The sequence below is a fragment of the Lissotriton vulgaris genome, chromosome 7 (assembly GCF_964263255.1).
Source record: "Lissotriton vulgaris chromosome 7, aLisVul1.2, whole genome shotgun sequence".
Classification (NCBI taxonomy): domain Eukaryota; kingdom Metazoa; phylum Chordata; class Amphibia; order Caudata; family Salamandridae; genus Lissotriton; species Lissotriton vulgaris.
The window spans coordinates 1627215485-1627232550 of NC_141695.1; the positions used below are offsets into that span (position 1 = coordinate 1627215485).

At 46.1% G+C, this 17066-nt stretch overlaps 1 protein-coding gene across 1 annotated transcript in view; it reads right to left on the reverse strand.

Annotated features, from left to right (window-relative positions):
- The window catches only part of SNX21 (sorting nexin family member 21), a 78280-nt gene extending 69241 nt beyond the window's left edge, over positions 1-9039 (reverse strand). The window contains exon 1 of the mRNA XM_086932576.1: positions 8936-9039. Within this exon, the coding sequence (XP_086788702.1) occupies positions 8936-9036 (101 nt within the window). The 5' untranslated portion in view covers positions 9037-9039. The remainder of the gene's footprint in view (positions 1-8935) is intronic.
- Between the last annotated feature and the right edge of the window lie 8027 nt (positions 9040-17066).

Sequence of the window (17066 nt, forward strand, 5' to 3'; positions counted from 1 at the left end):
GGAAACCAAGTGGTTGGCTCCTGTTTCCATGTCAATGGGCTTCTCCGAAGAGTGTTCCCCCTGCTCCCTGATACCACTAGAAAAACCTTGGTACAGGCGCTTGTGTTGAGCAGGCTTGATTACTGCAATGGCTTGCTGTTTGCTGCCAATGAGGGGGTCATCTCCAGATTGCAGATTGTGCAAAACACTGCTGCACGCCTTGTCCTCAACGTCCCTGCACGTACTCCATCTGAACCCCTGTTAACTAAGCTTCACTGGCTTTCAGTGAAACAGAGGGTACTGTTTAAGACATGTTGTGTCATCCATAAGTGCCTTACAGGAAAAGGCCCTGAATACCTGACAAAAAAATGTAATGCTTACGTTCCCTCTCGATCTCTTAGATCGGGAGATCAAGAACTCCTATGGGTTCCTAGGATTAAGAAGGCAAGGCAAGGGGGTAGGGCCCTGTCAGTGGCTGGCCCGAAGCTGTGGAACATTCTCCCCAGAGAGATCAGACAATGTAGGGATCATCTTCCTTTTAGGAAGAAACTAAAAACTTTTTTCTTCCAATATTAGTTATCCACCTTACCGTAATAATTCTACTTTGTAGGACCTGCTCTGTTCAAAGATGACGCCAGAGGCGCGGAGATACTCCTTCGGGAGTCGATTCCCAGCGCGGTACAAATATGTAATAATAATAATAAAGGTGGTGGGCCTCAACAACAATGAGACAAGGTGGTGGGCCTCAACAATGATGAGACAATGTGCTGGGCCTCAACAACGATGAGACAAGGTGCTGGGCCTCAACAACAATGAGACATGGTACTGGGCCGCAACAACAATGAGACATGGTGGTAGGCCTCAACAATGGTGGGACAAGGTGGTGGGCCTCAACAATTATAAGAAAAGTTAACAGGCTTTACAAGACGCAGTTACAGGATTGCACCAAAAAAGATAGAGCCACCGGGGTTGTGCGACTCACAAATTTGTTTTTGGAATTCAGTTCAGTTTAATTGAGTTGTAGAATGATCAAGACTCGTAGACATTGGACTTTTATAGTTTCTGTAGTATTGTTTCCTTCTACTATATCAGCTTTCCAAATCATCAGTTGGAATACTTAACTGTGAGAGACTTTTTAAGGCCTGGGCAAAGTGGGCAATTGCCCAGACCCTCACCTTCCACAGGGCCCTGTGAAAGTGAACTTTTTCACTATCTCTCTTCTGTCTGTTTCTCTATTTTAACCTTTCATGTGTAAGTTAATATTGCCCAGTATATTGTTTTTTGCATTAGTAGAAAATGGGCAATATAATTCAAAGCTGTTCAGAATATAGGCCCAAAATATTTTCTGCTCAGGGCTCCTGAAATCCTTAAGATGACACTATTCATTGCCTAACAAAGGCGTATTTCTACCCATTGATAAAAATGTACATCGTTCCGTTTTTATGTATATCAGTGGTGGCTCCTCCGTTATGGCGACGAGCGTCGGCCCACAACTGGAACCAGCAGATGCACATAAAATAAAATGATAATAAAGCAGTTAATAAAACTGGTTTATTATCATTTTATTTTACAATGGAGCTGATGTCTACTTCTTAAGGCGGGTCTACCAGTAACTGGAGGACTAGTGATCTCAGGCACTGCCAGTGCGCATGTAGGTTTTACCGGCCATCCACAGCTGGCCAAACCGACTTGTGCACTTGGATATCTCCAAACTCTTGCTTGGAGATATCCGCAGGGCTCAGGATCACAGGCTCCCAGTCCCTGCTGGAGCGTGGAACCAGCCCGCTCCGCCCAATCCCCACGCTCCTCTCATGCTGGGTAATACCAGCATGAGAGTAGCGTCTGGATTGGCTCTGGGCACTCTGTGAGCCTGTGTGAGAATCATGATGTAGGAGCTGAAGAGGCGGCGCCCCACCGATTTCCCAAGCTAGTGGCAACTACTGGTTTATTTGTATTGGGTTATGATGCTGAAACGGGAAGGTGCATGCCACTCTGGCTTTCATTCACCCTTGTTCTGAATGGTGATGACTCAGAACAGATGCCCATTAACACATAGATGAAAATTTTGTGAGTTTGACAGTATGTAGTCTGCTTTTTGGATGTCAAATCCCGCATGGCATTGGTGCAATTATTCCTATTCATCTTCACACAGCAGTTTAGCTCCCACTCTACAGGTACTGCCATACAACTCAAATTACGCTAAGGTTCAAAATATGCCACCATGGTATCAACAAAGAGTCTGTGGTTGATTGTGTGGATGTTATATGTTATCTAGGTTCCTCTGGCTTGTTACATTGAAGCTCCCACATTAGCTGTGCAAGAGAAGACAGGTTGAAATTGAAAATATCCTAGTATGCAGTGCGGCTCAAAAACGCCTTTGTTCTTTGTATTGGTTGTGTCATGTTATATTTTTTCAAAGTAAGATAAAAAAACGGGGGCGGGGGTAGAGGTTTGTGCTAGGTCCACCCTCCTAATACAATAGTAGACCTACGAAACCCAAGATGTTGGATAAAGAACCTAGCAAAAAGGGAAATGATTTTTGCTCAGTCTGAGTCGGAAAATCTGCAGGAAAGAATGTTTTTCTTTCTTGAGTCCCCTCACTCACCAGGGTTTCCCCTTGGTGACATGCTTCATCACAGGGGCCATCTCAGTCCGCTGTGGACTGAGGCGTTCTGCGACTTGCGGAGTTACGTAGGAGCATTTTTGTGAAAACTATGTGTAGTGCAGAGGTGTTGTGGAGTGGGAGAGGTGAGTTCAAAAATACCTAACTAGTGGGAGAAATAACTTTATTCTGGCTCCTAGTCTGTATGTTTAAAAACGGGGTAAGATACTGGGAGAAACCTAGCTATAATGGGTTAGGGGTGTCTAGTATACGTCAAGCACCGACTTGAAAGCGATGGAAATAGTCATTTGCACATAACGTTGGGTCCCCACAACTATGCGGGCAGAAAAACCAGCCGCATTGTTTATTAGAAAGAGGGTCCCAATGTATATAACTAAACCCGTTATCCCAACCCTGGTTGTTTATTTCCTGTCTCTGCTTATTTTACTAGCCAACATCTGACATTGGAGAAGCACTTCATACCCTCAAGAGGGCTGACTCCTTTACCATTTGGCGGCGGCCATATTGTTTGGGTTCCTGCTCCAGTCTTCTTGCGATAACCAGGCGGAAACACTAGCCTCATATACCAGCACCCGATGTGAGACGCTCTAATATGCGTTCTCGAGGGAAACGAATAGGTAGTGTGCCATTGAGGAGAACTCACAGGAGAGCTCACTTCAAGTAAGTCCTTTCCTTTTCAGGTGACGATGAAAACCGGGAAAACTGCGGAATCGACCAAAGCAGTCCCTGCGTTTTTTTCACAGCGTTTTCGAGAGAGAGAGGCCATTAATCACGCTGTGTCCTTCCTTTCAGAATTCGAATAAGACTCCTTACCTCCTCCAGATCATGGGGCACAATTTTGCCTTCCAATGAGTATGTGATTGAGTGTTTTGTACATACTGGATGTTTGTGTGTTATGTTTTTAGAGTCACACGGTGTATGTTTTATTAATGTCACTCACTATCGCCACCCGAGCAAACAGCAATGCGTTTTTCTTTCTACCAAGCATGGCGAAACGCGATATTACTGCTAGACTCACACACCATGGAGGAGCATTACGTGTGAGAAACCGACATTCACATGGAATATAATTACCGACCTCGATCGGGGGTAAATGTAAATGTACAGGAATTTATATAGCGCAAATCACCAACTGGTCTCTAAGCGCTTGCTTAGGGAACCCGTCCTGGTATTCCCCTGTGAGATAACCCCGGCAGGGTATCCGCAAGGTGAAAGCCAGGCATCCCGCCGCGAGGGGCCGTTGTGGAGATTAAGCAAGCTATTTCCCAGAGTCGCAGAGCGTGAACCTGTTAATCGAGTAGGCACCGGAGCGAGAATTGACGAGTCCATGGACATTTTAGGACTCAAGACCCCGCCGAACCGGAAATTGAACCCTGGTCCCAGGCTGACCTCTGCTTCCCGGTCTGCCTCCTCTAACCAGTGAGCCACACTTCTCCACTGGGGGCGGCTGTTCCCATACCTATGTTCTTTTTTATCCTACAGATACTACGTGACAATTGGTTTATCGTATGTATTAATTAACGCATGCTTATTAGTTGCAGCATGTTTTTTGATTATTTTCACTGTTTACCTAAATTTAGGTGATTTTTGGAGTTTTACACACAGGGCTGGACCCTGTGTAGTCTTGAAGAAGAGCTCTGGGGAGGCTCGAAACATGTTGACTTATACTAGGGACACCTAACCCATTATAGCCAGGTTTCTCCCAGTATCTTACCCCGTTTTTAAACATACCGACTAGGAGCCAGAATAAAATTATTTTGCCCACTAGTTAGTTATTTTTTTACTCACCTCTCCCACTCCACAACACCACTGCACTACACATAGTTTTCACAAAGGTGCTCCTACGTAACTTCGCAGGTCGCAGCACGCCTCAGTCCGCAGCGGACTGAGATGGCCCCTATAATGAAATATGTCACCAAGGGGAAACCCTGGTGAGTGAGGGGACTCAAGAAAGAAATGTTCTTCTTTCCTGTAGATTTTCCGACTGAGACTGAGCGAAAATAATTTCCCTTTTTGCTACATATTTTTGCAAAGAACAGCTACTACCTTGAACTGGGGCTCGTGGTGCTGAGAAGCCGTCAAAACACAACACATAACACATCTAGATGATAATTTGGGGTAATTGGCTAAAATGTTCTTCTGTTGATCTGTGGACCATAAGGGTGTTATTCTACCTTTACAGGGCTTAAACTTAGAATCCACCTCATATGGCTCTCACCTTTTTAAGTCTTAGCTACTACCAGTTTTAGCTGTCTGTTGGCAAGACCTATTGTGTCCAAAACCTAACCATACTTGGAGGGGACTTTGGGTCAACCCCCTGCTGATGATTGGAATGCTTTTGGCTTTGTTGACTCTCTCAGACGCCTGCTTTTGATTTGATGGCTTTCCTTCCTAATGTTCTGTTTTTTACGCCATGAGCATTTCAGTCTCACAGTTTTCTGACAGGATGAGTTGTATCCTTCCACTGCTGACTTGATGAGACTTGTGCACTCCAGAGGAGTACATGTGTTTACTTGCTGCCTCCCCCTCTTGTTTATGTGCCCATGAATGCTCAGTTTTTACTCCTCTCTTCCTCCTCAATGCCTGTCCCTCTTAATATTTTTCTTTCATTAATTTCTTATTTTTATGAGGGTCTGGCAAATGCCAAGTGCTGCTAATCTGTTTGCCATTTTTATTGCATTTGCATGTGCTTCTTCTTACTATTTCATTTTAAATTACCAATATAATGTGGCCACTGTTAAAATAAAAATTGTCTGCTGTGCCTCAATATGCATGTTTACAAATGCGTCAAGACCACAAGGCATATGTATCGCCTGCAATTGCATTTACATAGTGCCTACTACCCTTTACAAGTCTTTGAAGGTCCTCACTGCACGATGCTCTGGAACCCATGGTTAGTGATTAACCCAGTGTCATTGGTTATTATTGTTTATAGGAACTAGTCTTGTGTGCTCAAGCAAAACCATCCCACCCGGTCACTCCAGTTTCCTTGTGATAGATTACATTAACGGGAGTTAGGTGTGATCATTAGTTGGTCTGGGGAAGTGTGTGTGAGTTCATGCAGATGGTTTATGGGGTTAAAAATGCACTAGAAAAGATTTGGGCAGTACTTAATTTGACCCGGTGGTATCCGGTGGTCAAACCTGGCACTTAACCCCTTGTATGCTGATGACGGAACCGCTCCGTCATCAGCTGCGGTGGCGCTGTGCTGATGACGGAGCGGTTCCGTCATGGCACATCCGACGCTCCTGCGCAGCGTGAATTCCGCGCCTGCGCTGAGCGTTCTATTGAGCGGGCGGGGCCATGACGGAACCGGTCCGTCATAAGCACAGCGCAACCGACGTTGGTGACGGAGCGGTTCCGTCACCAGCATGCGCCCACCGCTCTTCCGCCCCGCCCCCTTAGCACTGCGGCGGAATAGCCGCCGCAGTGAAGGGGTTAATTATCAACGCTGGCGCTTGTGGCAATCTGCCACAAGGTGGTGCTGTCTGAGATGACCACAACTGCAGTCAATTAATAATTCAATATACATTAAAAATGACTATTACCTGCTGCCCAAGTGATCCTTATAGCTTTGGGGGCCTGCAATTATCTGAATTGTCACACTTGTGGGAGTGTGATGGTTAGTGGTTGTGTTGTTAATATCACTGTCAGCATGGCAGGGGCAATATGTGATGCAAGCTGCAGAGGCCTCCTGACGAGAACCCTGGTGCGTATTTTTTTTCTCAAATTAAGCACTGGATTTGGGTACTATTAGGTTGCAGGGCATGACTTTCAAGGAAGGAGAGGTAGTGATGTTTGAGTTAAGTTAAGGGCAATTTGCAAAAATACTTTAATAAAGATGATGGCAAACATGCATGTGACTCCCAGAAGGTCCTGCTCAAAGAAAGGAGGACTGAAAAGAATGGAAGGGAGCGAGAGGGCCATTCGAAAGAAAAAGGAAATCGACAATCAGAAGTTTTGAGGATTGGTCGGTTTTCAAGCTAGATTTTAGAAGTACAGAGGAATATAGCATGCAATATGTTGGGGGGTGTAATACTATAGAAAGAAACACACTGTTTGCATGTGATGCTTGCACTATACCAGGTGCTTCGGATGGACACCTGGTCTTGTGCTTACTTAAATATCCTGCGGCACACCGTGCTCTGAAACTTACCGCTATCTTTATTCATAAACGTTTTAGTGGTGTAAAGATTCAGAAAGTCGTTTCCGAGCATGCACTGCTCTTTACATAATAAATACTTAGCAGAATCGTTTCCGATGCTTACGTATTGGTCATGCTTCATGCTTTCACATGCGGCCAATAAAAAAACATTTTAAAACCCAATCGCGCATCCTTTTAGGGTCGAAATCCATTGCCTTTACAAATGCTTAGTTTGCAGCTAGATCGGCAACAACGACGCAGCCCATGTTCCGTCACTTGGCGGCGCTCAAACGCCATTCTACTGATTGTTGCTGCTTCACCATGCACATGACGTCTCTCTCCACTGCAGCACTGGGCGACGCTCGTCTGCTGGTGAAGCGGGAGACATTGCCAACAAGAAACGTTGTTTACCTTGTAAACCTATCCTTCACAAACAGCACTTCGTGCCAGCACTGCCGGTTCCTTGGATTCAGAGCACAAGCCCGCGGGTAGACGGCGTCCACTTACTATTCTCGCAGGGTAGACGCCGTCCCCCCTTCCAAGGAGCTGGGCCTCACTGAAATAGGCTGAACTTGGCCCGGTGCAATTTTCAGACACGGGACGTGTTTAGCTGGGCCTGCACACTGTCTGCATTCCATTCCCAACAGCAAGGTGCGGGCAGTGTGGTGGGGGGGGGGGGGGGGAGGCTTTCATTATTGTCACCTCCAGCAGGGCCAAATATAAAGGCCGAAATTAAGGGGCCATGAGGCCTCTTTTTGTTTCTGTGTCCTGGCTGGGCGGCATTCGGGTGCCTCGCACTTAGATTCAAATGCACATAGCTTGTTATATCACTCAACATATACTTGAGAGTCATGCTTTTGACTTTGTTCAGTTCCATGAACAGACCAACATTTTTACAGTGCATACATATGTCTCATATCTGCATGCACTGTAAAAATGTTAGATGTGTTGGTCTGCCCCGGTATTTACATAAATAAGAATTTAAATCCCGTTATTTTTTTTCCTTTCATAGCGCTACTCACCCGAATACATGGTGTCAGAGCGCTTTATATCACACTGAAATATTATACATTGACAATAAACCAGTGTGTAAATCAATGTACAAGATGCATTATGTAAGGCAATGAGGGTTACAAGGTGCAGGAGTCACATGTCCTCCACAGCTTATTGTGCTATGTTTGAAACTTGGCCATTTATGAACTGCAAGTAACAAAGATGTCTGTGTTAAAATCAGTAACACACTTACCGATCTTTATAAAATACAAATCTGTCATCTGCATGTTACGTGATGTGCCCAGCAGGAGACACGTTAACCCTCTGTGCTACTTTGACTCCAGACTGGCCTAGACAAAACACAGATCTCTCCAACAAATACATTAACCCCCTGAGTTATCTTTCCATTATTAGTATTCCCTGAGATTTACTGGGCACAGAAAGATCTCTGCAGCAGGTAACCCCATAAGATATTTAAATGCCATGTCTCCCCTTGTTGCCTGTTTGTTTGTGGCAGTGTTTACAAAAAAATGTATGAGTTGACGCCCAGATTTTGTGTCGGTTTGCGCCACTTTTTACGGCATAACCCTGACACAAAATCTAATTGGTTAAATTATGTAATGCGTTTAAATGTATTCACAATAGACCTGCTAATCATATGTGTGAGATATTAATATATGATCTCACTTCTTGAGAGGTCACTTCCTGTGAAGCCACTGCATGTCACCCGCTGTGACGTCATGCGCTTTGACATCACGCACCATGATGTCACTTGGATACTGCCTAACGTGGTTTATCCTCTCACTTCTCTTTTTTTTGGGACTTGTGTCCTGCTTGGATATGATACAACTATTCATATCTTTGCGAGGAATGACAATCAGGGACAGTGGTCCGGGATCACACAGGGTGTCCGCTGAGGAGCCAGGCCTCAAACTCGTGAAATCCCAGACCCAGCATCTCTGCTGAGGAAGACAGAAAATACCACGGTCCTGCCTCATTTACACACACCTGAGCAGAAAGATGCATACCCTACCCAGGAGGAAGAGCCGGTCAGCCACCTCCCACCCTGCACAAGGAAACATCTGGCGCGTCCCCCGGTGTGCGCCACGCGCCTTTGACTTAAAAATGCCCCGGCGCCCAGGCAGCTGCCTTAGAGCCGGTCCCGCACATAGGGAGTAACGTAGAGTTGTACTCACCCGGCCTGCCTGTCCTTGATGCAGACGTATGTCCGCCGCTCGAATCCCTGCCTCCTGGCCCCTGCTCGTACCCTTGGGCCACATCCTCCTTCGGTGTCCATCCTGTGCGGGCGCACCTGCTGCTTAGTGTGGTGCGTGGGGCCTTCCAGCAGGCACACGTTGGATGGGGCTCACCCGGCGAAAGCTGCAGGCCCAATGGGTGCTTCCCGCCCACCGGGCCGCTCGTGAGTCACCGGGTACTCCCACACCAGGAATGAGGCTCCTGCCACATCTCACCGCACACCTGCTCCGAGCATTCCTGTGGTAAACTCCGCCGTCCTGACCCACTTACAGAGCGCCCAGGGGAGGCCCGGGTCCAACCATTGTGCGACTGGGGGAAAGAGGGTGTTTAGTGGCAATTTCCTTTAGTGCCGCTGGGATTTCCCTGTGTTTCATCCACGCCTCTTGGAAATTCCATGTTTAAATCACGCGGCTTTATAGGAAACTTGTCCCGGGATAGGTACTCGCCTAGCGCCAAAATCTTTTATTGGGTGAACACTGCGCTTTATAAATGCCACCATTTCTGTGCAAAACCCCCAGAAGGGCATTATTGGTACGTTGTATACTTCTGATTTTGGCTTTTCTGTTATTTTTCCACCCTTGAAGACACATCACCTACTGTTTTGTTTGAAGGCGGTGCCACGCCCTTCGACTGCCCATTCAGTGTGTAAATAAATGTCAGCGCCGAGTTCCACGTTTTCATTTGTGGGAAATTCCAATTTAAATGTCCGAATTCCTCCAATGACTGGTATATCCAGTTTGGCAGGCCGGGGAACAGCAATAGCTACAGTTATGTGCGCGTGGGAAATGTATTGTTCTGTAAAAGGGTGTTGGAGATTTTATAAACACACTGCGAACGTGTACTTGTCATTTAATAACTTTTATTTAGCACTTCCTACTACACGCCTGCCCTAAGCGCTGCAAATAACAGATGCTGCTATTACTTAGTCCAAGAATATTGGGACACAGTTTTCCGACCTCGGAAGGATAAAAGGCCAGATCTAGTGCTTGACGTAACCTACTGAAAAACCACCTGCTCAACACAGGTATATCATCGATGTTACAAAGGGTGGAGAATGGCTGCGGCATTTTAAAATGTGGAAAAGGGCACTTTGGGGTCCTATACCATATCCTATTTACTAGAGATTTTGTGAGCTGCAACATATTCAAGTCTGTGGTCTGCCCCCTCTGGCGGCCCTGGGGACAATTCAGTTCGGGATATTTTCCGAATGACCTGTGCGTTTGAAAAGGCAGAGTATATGCCAGGCATAGAAGATGACGCGTAAATAGGGTGACCGGATCTTGCGAACCCAAAACCGGGACATTTTGGAAAAATAGAAGAAGGACTACACTTTATCATTCAGGGAATGGCGCAGAATGACAGCTCTCATCAAAATAGGATCACAGAAGATGCATAAAGAAAATAAATAAAATGTTATTTTTACAACCAACCTCTTAGTTAAATTGCTTACTTATAACTGCTGCTAACTGGTACAGCTTTCGAACACCCAAAAACGTGCCTCTCACTGTTTTCAGTCGTCCCCCCTCTAAAAATCGGGACATGAGCCAAAAATGCCGAAATCTGCATGGACAGCTGGTGAAAATCCGAGACTGTCCAGGCAAATCCGGGATGTCTAGGTAGGGTGACCAACCGTCCGTAAATTTCAGGGACAGTCCATAATTTCGGCCGTCTGTCCGTTAAGGATTCTTTAACAGACGCCATTTGTCCGTAATTTTAACCGGGCACGGTCGCACATCTCTAAAGCAGGCACAGCTTCCACCCACCTCCCTTCTTGACTTGGTTCAGGGCTGTTTGCATCTGAATAGATGCCCCTGCTCTTGAAGCTGCAGCCCCCACACCTCCAACCCTTGATGAGCTGTTAAGAGGTGCTTGAAGGTGGCTGAGAGGGAGGGGCTGCCGCTTCAGGAGCAGGGGGCATCTATTCAGATGCAAACAGCCCTGAATGCGTCTTGTATCTGCAATTTGTGTGAGACATTCCCTTTCTGCCCAGGGCCCCAAACATCCTACAACCGGTCGGTCTGGATTACACCGAGGCAGCACGTGGTTCTCATCACAGCACAGAGCTTAATAACTGTCACTAAATTGTAAACAAACCTCGATTCTTCAAACATGCAGTCTTTAATGTAATAAAATAAAGAAATGGCACAATCGCACCCACACTGATTAACAAAGTAAGGAGGACAATCGGAGTATCTCCTTTAAGTACTGTACATCACAGTGGGGGCTGGTAAAAGTAACATTTTGGAAAGAGAGACTGACTTCTCATTGTCTTGTCCAGGAGGGGGTGAGGAGCCCTACCCCACCCTGGAAGAGACCAAGATGATACTAGGATACCGCATGCCCACCCCTGTGCCCACCCTGGTGGATCCTGGTCCCCCTCCTTCCCACCCCCTCCCCCCAGTGATGGCTCCTGTCCCTCCCCCTCCCCCCACCTGTGGTGGATCCTGTCTCTGCCCTGGGTGGCTTCTGTCCCAGTCCAGGAATGGCTTCTGCATTAAAAAGGCTCAGCTCAAAATTAATATGAAAAGGTGGGCGAGTAAGTAAGTGAAGGGATGGGTGGATGGCTGGATGAATTAGTGAAAGGGTGCATGGATGAATGAAAGATTGAATAGATGGATAATAAAAGAGGATGGATGGATTGATGAGTGAGTGGTGGAAGGATGGAAGGGAGAAAAGGTAAATAGCTGGATGTATGGGTGGAAGGGTAGCTGGATGGGTAAAAGGGTGGATGGTTGAGTGAAAGGATGGATGAGTGAAAAGGTGGATGAGTGAGTGGGTGGATGGATGAGTGAAATGATGGATGGATTGATAAATTGATAAGTGCAAGGGTGAATGGATGGACAGATGAGTGAAAGGGTGGATGTAAGGATGGATGAGTGAGTGAAAGGGAGGGTAGATGGACTAAAGGATGAATAGATGAGTGAAGGAGTAAAAGGATAAATGGATGAGAGAAAGGATGGATGAGTGATAGGGTCAATGGATGGATTCATGAGTGGATGAGTAGATGGATGGGTGAAGGAAGGATTGCTAAGTGAAAGGGACGATGGAGAGAGAAAGGGAGGATGGTGGATGACTGAAAGGGTGAATGGGTGGAAGGATGAGTGACTGGGTGGATGGATGAGTAAGAGAAAGGATGGCTGAAAGGGTAAATGACTGGATGGATGAGTGAATGGATGGATGGGTAGAAGAGTGGATGGATGAGTGTACAGATGGCTAGGGTGAAAGGGTGGATGGATGGATAAAGGATGGATGAAGGGATGGATGAGTGAAAGGATAGATGGAATGATACATGATGGATAGGTTTGCAAATGGTTGAATATGTTTGGATATGGCTGGGCTTACTTATATACCATTGCGCGACCTCTGATGTGTCTGTAAAACTTATCCAATTATCCTGAAGTTTTGTCCTGAATTTTGACCTCCTGTCCTGAATTTGTGTCCTGAATTTTGACCCTTTGTCCTGAATTTTTACACTCACCGTCCTGAATTTGCACCAATGCCAGTTGGTCACCCTAATGTCTAGTCACCCAATGTGTAAAGGAAGTTTTCTATGGCGCCACCTGCTGCAAATGCAGGGTAAAGGAAGTTGCCTATGGCGCCACTTGCTGGGAATGCTGGGTAAAGGAAGTTGTCTATGGCGCCACCTGCTGGGGGTGCGGGGTAAAGAAAATTGTCTATGGCGCCACCTGTTGGGGATACAATGTAAAATAAGTTGTCTATGGTGCTACCTGCTCTGGGTGCAGGGTAAAGGAAGTTGTCTCTGGCACCACTTGCTGGGGATGCAGTGTAAAAGAAGTTGTCTATGGCGGCACCTGCTGGGGATACAATGTAAAATAAGTTGTCTATGGCGCTACCTGCTCTGGGTGCAGGGTAAAGGAAGTTGTCTCTGGCACCACTTGCTGGGAATGCTGGGTAAAGGAAGTTGCCTATGGTGCCACCTGCTGGGGGTGCAGGGTAAAGAAAGTTGTCTATGGCGCCACCTGTTGGGGATACAATGTAAAATAAGTTGTCTATGGCGCTACCTGCTCTGGGTGCAGGGTAAAGGAAATTGTCTCTGGCACCACTTGCTGGGGATGCAGTGTAAAAGAAGTTGTCTATGGCGGCACCTGCTGGGGATACAATGTAAAATAAGTTGCCTATGGCGCTACCTGCTCTGGATGCAGGGTAAAGGAAGTTGTCTCTGGCACCACTTGCTGGGGATGCAGTGTAAAGGAAGTTGTCTATGGCGCCACCTGCTGGGGATACAATGTAAAGGAAGTTGTCTCTGGCGCCACCTGCTGGGGATGCAGTGTAAAATAAGTTGTCTATGGTGCCACCTGCTGGGGGTGCAGGGTAAAGAAAGTTGTCTATGGCGCCACCTGTTGGGGATACAATGTAAAATAAGTTGTCTATGGCGCTACCTGCTCTGGGTGCAGGGTAAAGGAAGTTGTCTCTGGCACCACTTGCTGGGGATGCAGTGTAAAAGAAGTTGTCTATGGCGGCACCTGCTGGGGATACAATGTAAAATAAGTTGCCTATGGCGCTACCTGCTCTGGATGCAGGGTAAAGGAAGTTGTCTCTGGCACCACTTGCTGGGGATGCAGTGTAAAGGAAGTTGTCTATGGCGCCACCTGCTGGGGATACAATGTAAAGGAAGTTGTCTCTGGCGCCACCTGCTGGGGATGCAGTGTAAAATAAGTTGTCTATGGCACCACCTGCAGGGGGTCTAGGGTAAAGAAGTTGTCTATGGTGCCACCTGCTGGGGGTGCAGGGTAAAGGAAGTTGTCTAGGCACCACCTGCTGTGGGTGTCATGGACAAAATAAGCAATGACGCAGTAGTTCATGGTTTAAAATGACAGCACGTGCAAACCAAGGCATGCAGAAAAGATTTTGTCATACAATCACTTTAAAGGCCAGCATACTGTACTTGCCAGTGCTCGGTGGTGTTGGCATTGCTGCTGTGGTACTGGTGGTATTGGTCGAGGTGATGTTGGTGATGGTGGCACTGCTGGAGGTGATATATGTGGTATTGATGGGGTATATTATTTGTGGTGGGATTAATTCATATTGGTGGTGAATGGTTTGTTGGTGGATTGTTGGGAGTCATTATATTGGTGGTGTGTGGAATTAGTGGGTTTGTGGTATTGTGGTGGTGTTTGTGGTAGTGCAGACAGTATTTGGATTGTTGCTAGTAAAAAAAAATCCTTTATGTATACAACGGGTGACTGGGTTTGAAATTGAATGTGACAAAAAGAGGTTTGGTTGAGTGTACTTTTTAAAATGAAAAATAGTCCCCCTTGCATTACAGTTCAAGCACTCTTTAGGTGGCAGAAATATAACCAAATAGTCAATGGCAATAGATGAGAAAGCTGTGCTCCTCTGAGGTGAGTCAAAGTGTGATTGACAGTTTACCAAGCCAATGATTGTAAGAGTCGGATCCAAATTAGCCAATGGTTAACAGGGGGCTGACCCAAAGCCCACTCTATGCAATTTATAAAGGATAGGTCTTACAGTCAGCTGCACTGTCAAAGCAGAACTAAAAATAAAATAAGATGGCACAAAATGCACATTGTCCAAAGAACCAGGATACATTGAAGCTGAAGAAGGAAGTAGGTAGTTATGAAGCTGACATAAGGATCTGAGCCTGGGAAGTTGAGAAGCAGGCTTCCTTCTCCTGTTCTGTGATATCTGGTCGTCACAGAGTGGAAACAGAGGTTGAAAATAAAAACTGTGAGCAGGGCCCGACTGGGAACTTAAAAAATAAAGTCAGTCCCATGTGCAGAAGTGCTAATGCATGCTAGAACTCTTTCAAGTTGCCACCGGGATCGCGTAACGTGCACCACCGCTCCTGGAGGCTGAATTGGCCTCCAAGAGTCGAAACTGGCCTCCTGGAGCTGCAGCCTCCTGGGGGATTGCCCGCTTGCCCGGCTCGCCAGTCCAGCCATCACTGTGAGTAGTCAGACTGTTTCTCCTGTTATGTATCTTTTATGAGCTGGGATGGCAATGCAAAAGGCAGCAACTTTATGAGACAGAGAGACCCATTAAATGGAGAGTGCCGGAAAGATGCAATGTCCAATGTGTAAGAGTTAGGGAGGCGAAAGGTACGGTTTATTATTCACAAAGCCTCATAATGTTCATACACTAAGAACTTCAGATTATATTACTCCATTTTGTCAATAAGAACAGGCAACGCTACAATAAAAAATGCGATGTAAAGTAGTGACACTAATAACGAGTGCTAGTACAATTTATATTCAACTCCTACTAGGTACTATCGTTTAAATAGTGCAAATTGCCTTTGTGTCCATTTTAAAATTATGATTTGTATTTAAACAAATACCCGAATGATTTGTCTGGAATCACAGAAAGCATTAAACGGAGCAGCCGTGATTAGCATTGAACTCTCTTCGAGCCAAAGTGTCAACAAGGATTACTTTCAAACAGGTGAAAAGAAACATTAGAGAGACTACAATAGAAGCAGAAGACAGAGGAGCAGATTTATTAACAACCATTTACAATGCAACGGTTTCGCCTTTGGAAAAGGTAGAGCTATTGGCATTGTAAATGACAACATTTGTATTTATGTGTTGGTTTTGAAAACAGATAAATAAATGGCATTGCCATTTACATTGCCAATAGCTTAATCTCTCGCAAATGTGAGACCTATTGTACCCTACGGATGAGCTCAGCAGACAAAGATTACTACCACACACACACACACACCCAGAGCCACACACACACACCCAGAGCCAGCCACACACACACACACACCCAGAGCCAGCCACACACACACACACACCCCCAGAGCCAGCCACACACACACCCCTCAGCCAGCCACACACACACACACCCAGAGCCACACACACACACACCCAGAGCCACACACACACACAGAGCCACACACACACACCCAGAGCCACACACACACACACACACACACACACACCCAGGCAGCAAGCAGCACCGCCTCATATGCAAAGAACGCGATGTAAAAGCACAGCCTAGCCTACTTGCCACCAAGCACAGCCCCGGCCTCTACTTCCGGAGATTCGGTATAGTACAAACCTACCCAATGTCGTTTCCCGAGGGTGGGATAGATATTGAATGGAATCCATTCTAAGATCAGGCTTGAAGAACGCCGCTAAAAAGCCGATTCAGTTAAATAATTATCGTGTTATAGTTGAGGTATGAATAAAAACGCGTGGTTTGCAATTAAACAAAAGTGTATTTGGTTATGAATTCTTAATTCATAACTATTTTAATGAATATTATAGAATAATACGCTTAAGAATGGGAAACGTTAAAGCATACCACTTCTTATGATTGCAACGAAAAGTGTGTATTGGAAAACGTGGCTAGTTTGACTCCAGTGCTCACAATTGGTCGGCGGATTCATGCTTATTGAGAACCTATACATCCTCTGGATCATTCCAGGAGCCGCTTAAACAGACAAAACATAGGCAAAAGTTATTCTATTAATAGCTGCTATGCACTCATTCTTAGGAAGAGTTGGGTAAGAAAACCTGCCCACCTCGGGCTTGGCAACAGCGTCAGCCAATGACAAAATTAAAACGTCACCTTGGCAACGCACAAACAAATGTGCTCTGCCTATCCACAGGAAGGAAGGGGCGGAGAACGCGTGGTGAGATCAGGGCAAAGATAGTGTGAGAAGCAGTGAAGTTGAAATAAAACCCTACGTTGCAGACAACTCGACCCTTCAGTGCCAGTTTGATGAGCCGATAGTGCAAGAAATCAAACCAGAGCCGGAATAGATCCCATCCCTCGAATGTACCCAGTAATCAATTTAAGTTGGTTTGAAACCATGCGAGAAGAAAACTGAAAGTTCCGTTCCGATCATCAAACAGTAGTAAATGGGAATCATCATTCTTCGCAAACACAAATTAACAGTACAATGTAACTTTGATCAGTATTAATAAAGGCAACTTAAGACTTGTATGTCGCTGTCTTATGTAACACTCCTGGAGAGGTCAGCAACACATGATGCTTCCAGACAATGTAAGGCAGAGGCCCAGCAGCCCCCACCCCCCAGTCTGCCCTGGAACCACTGGTCCCAAACAGGATTGAACCGCT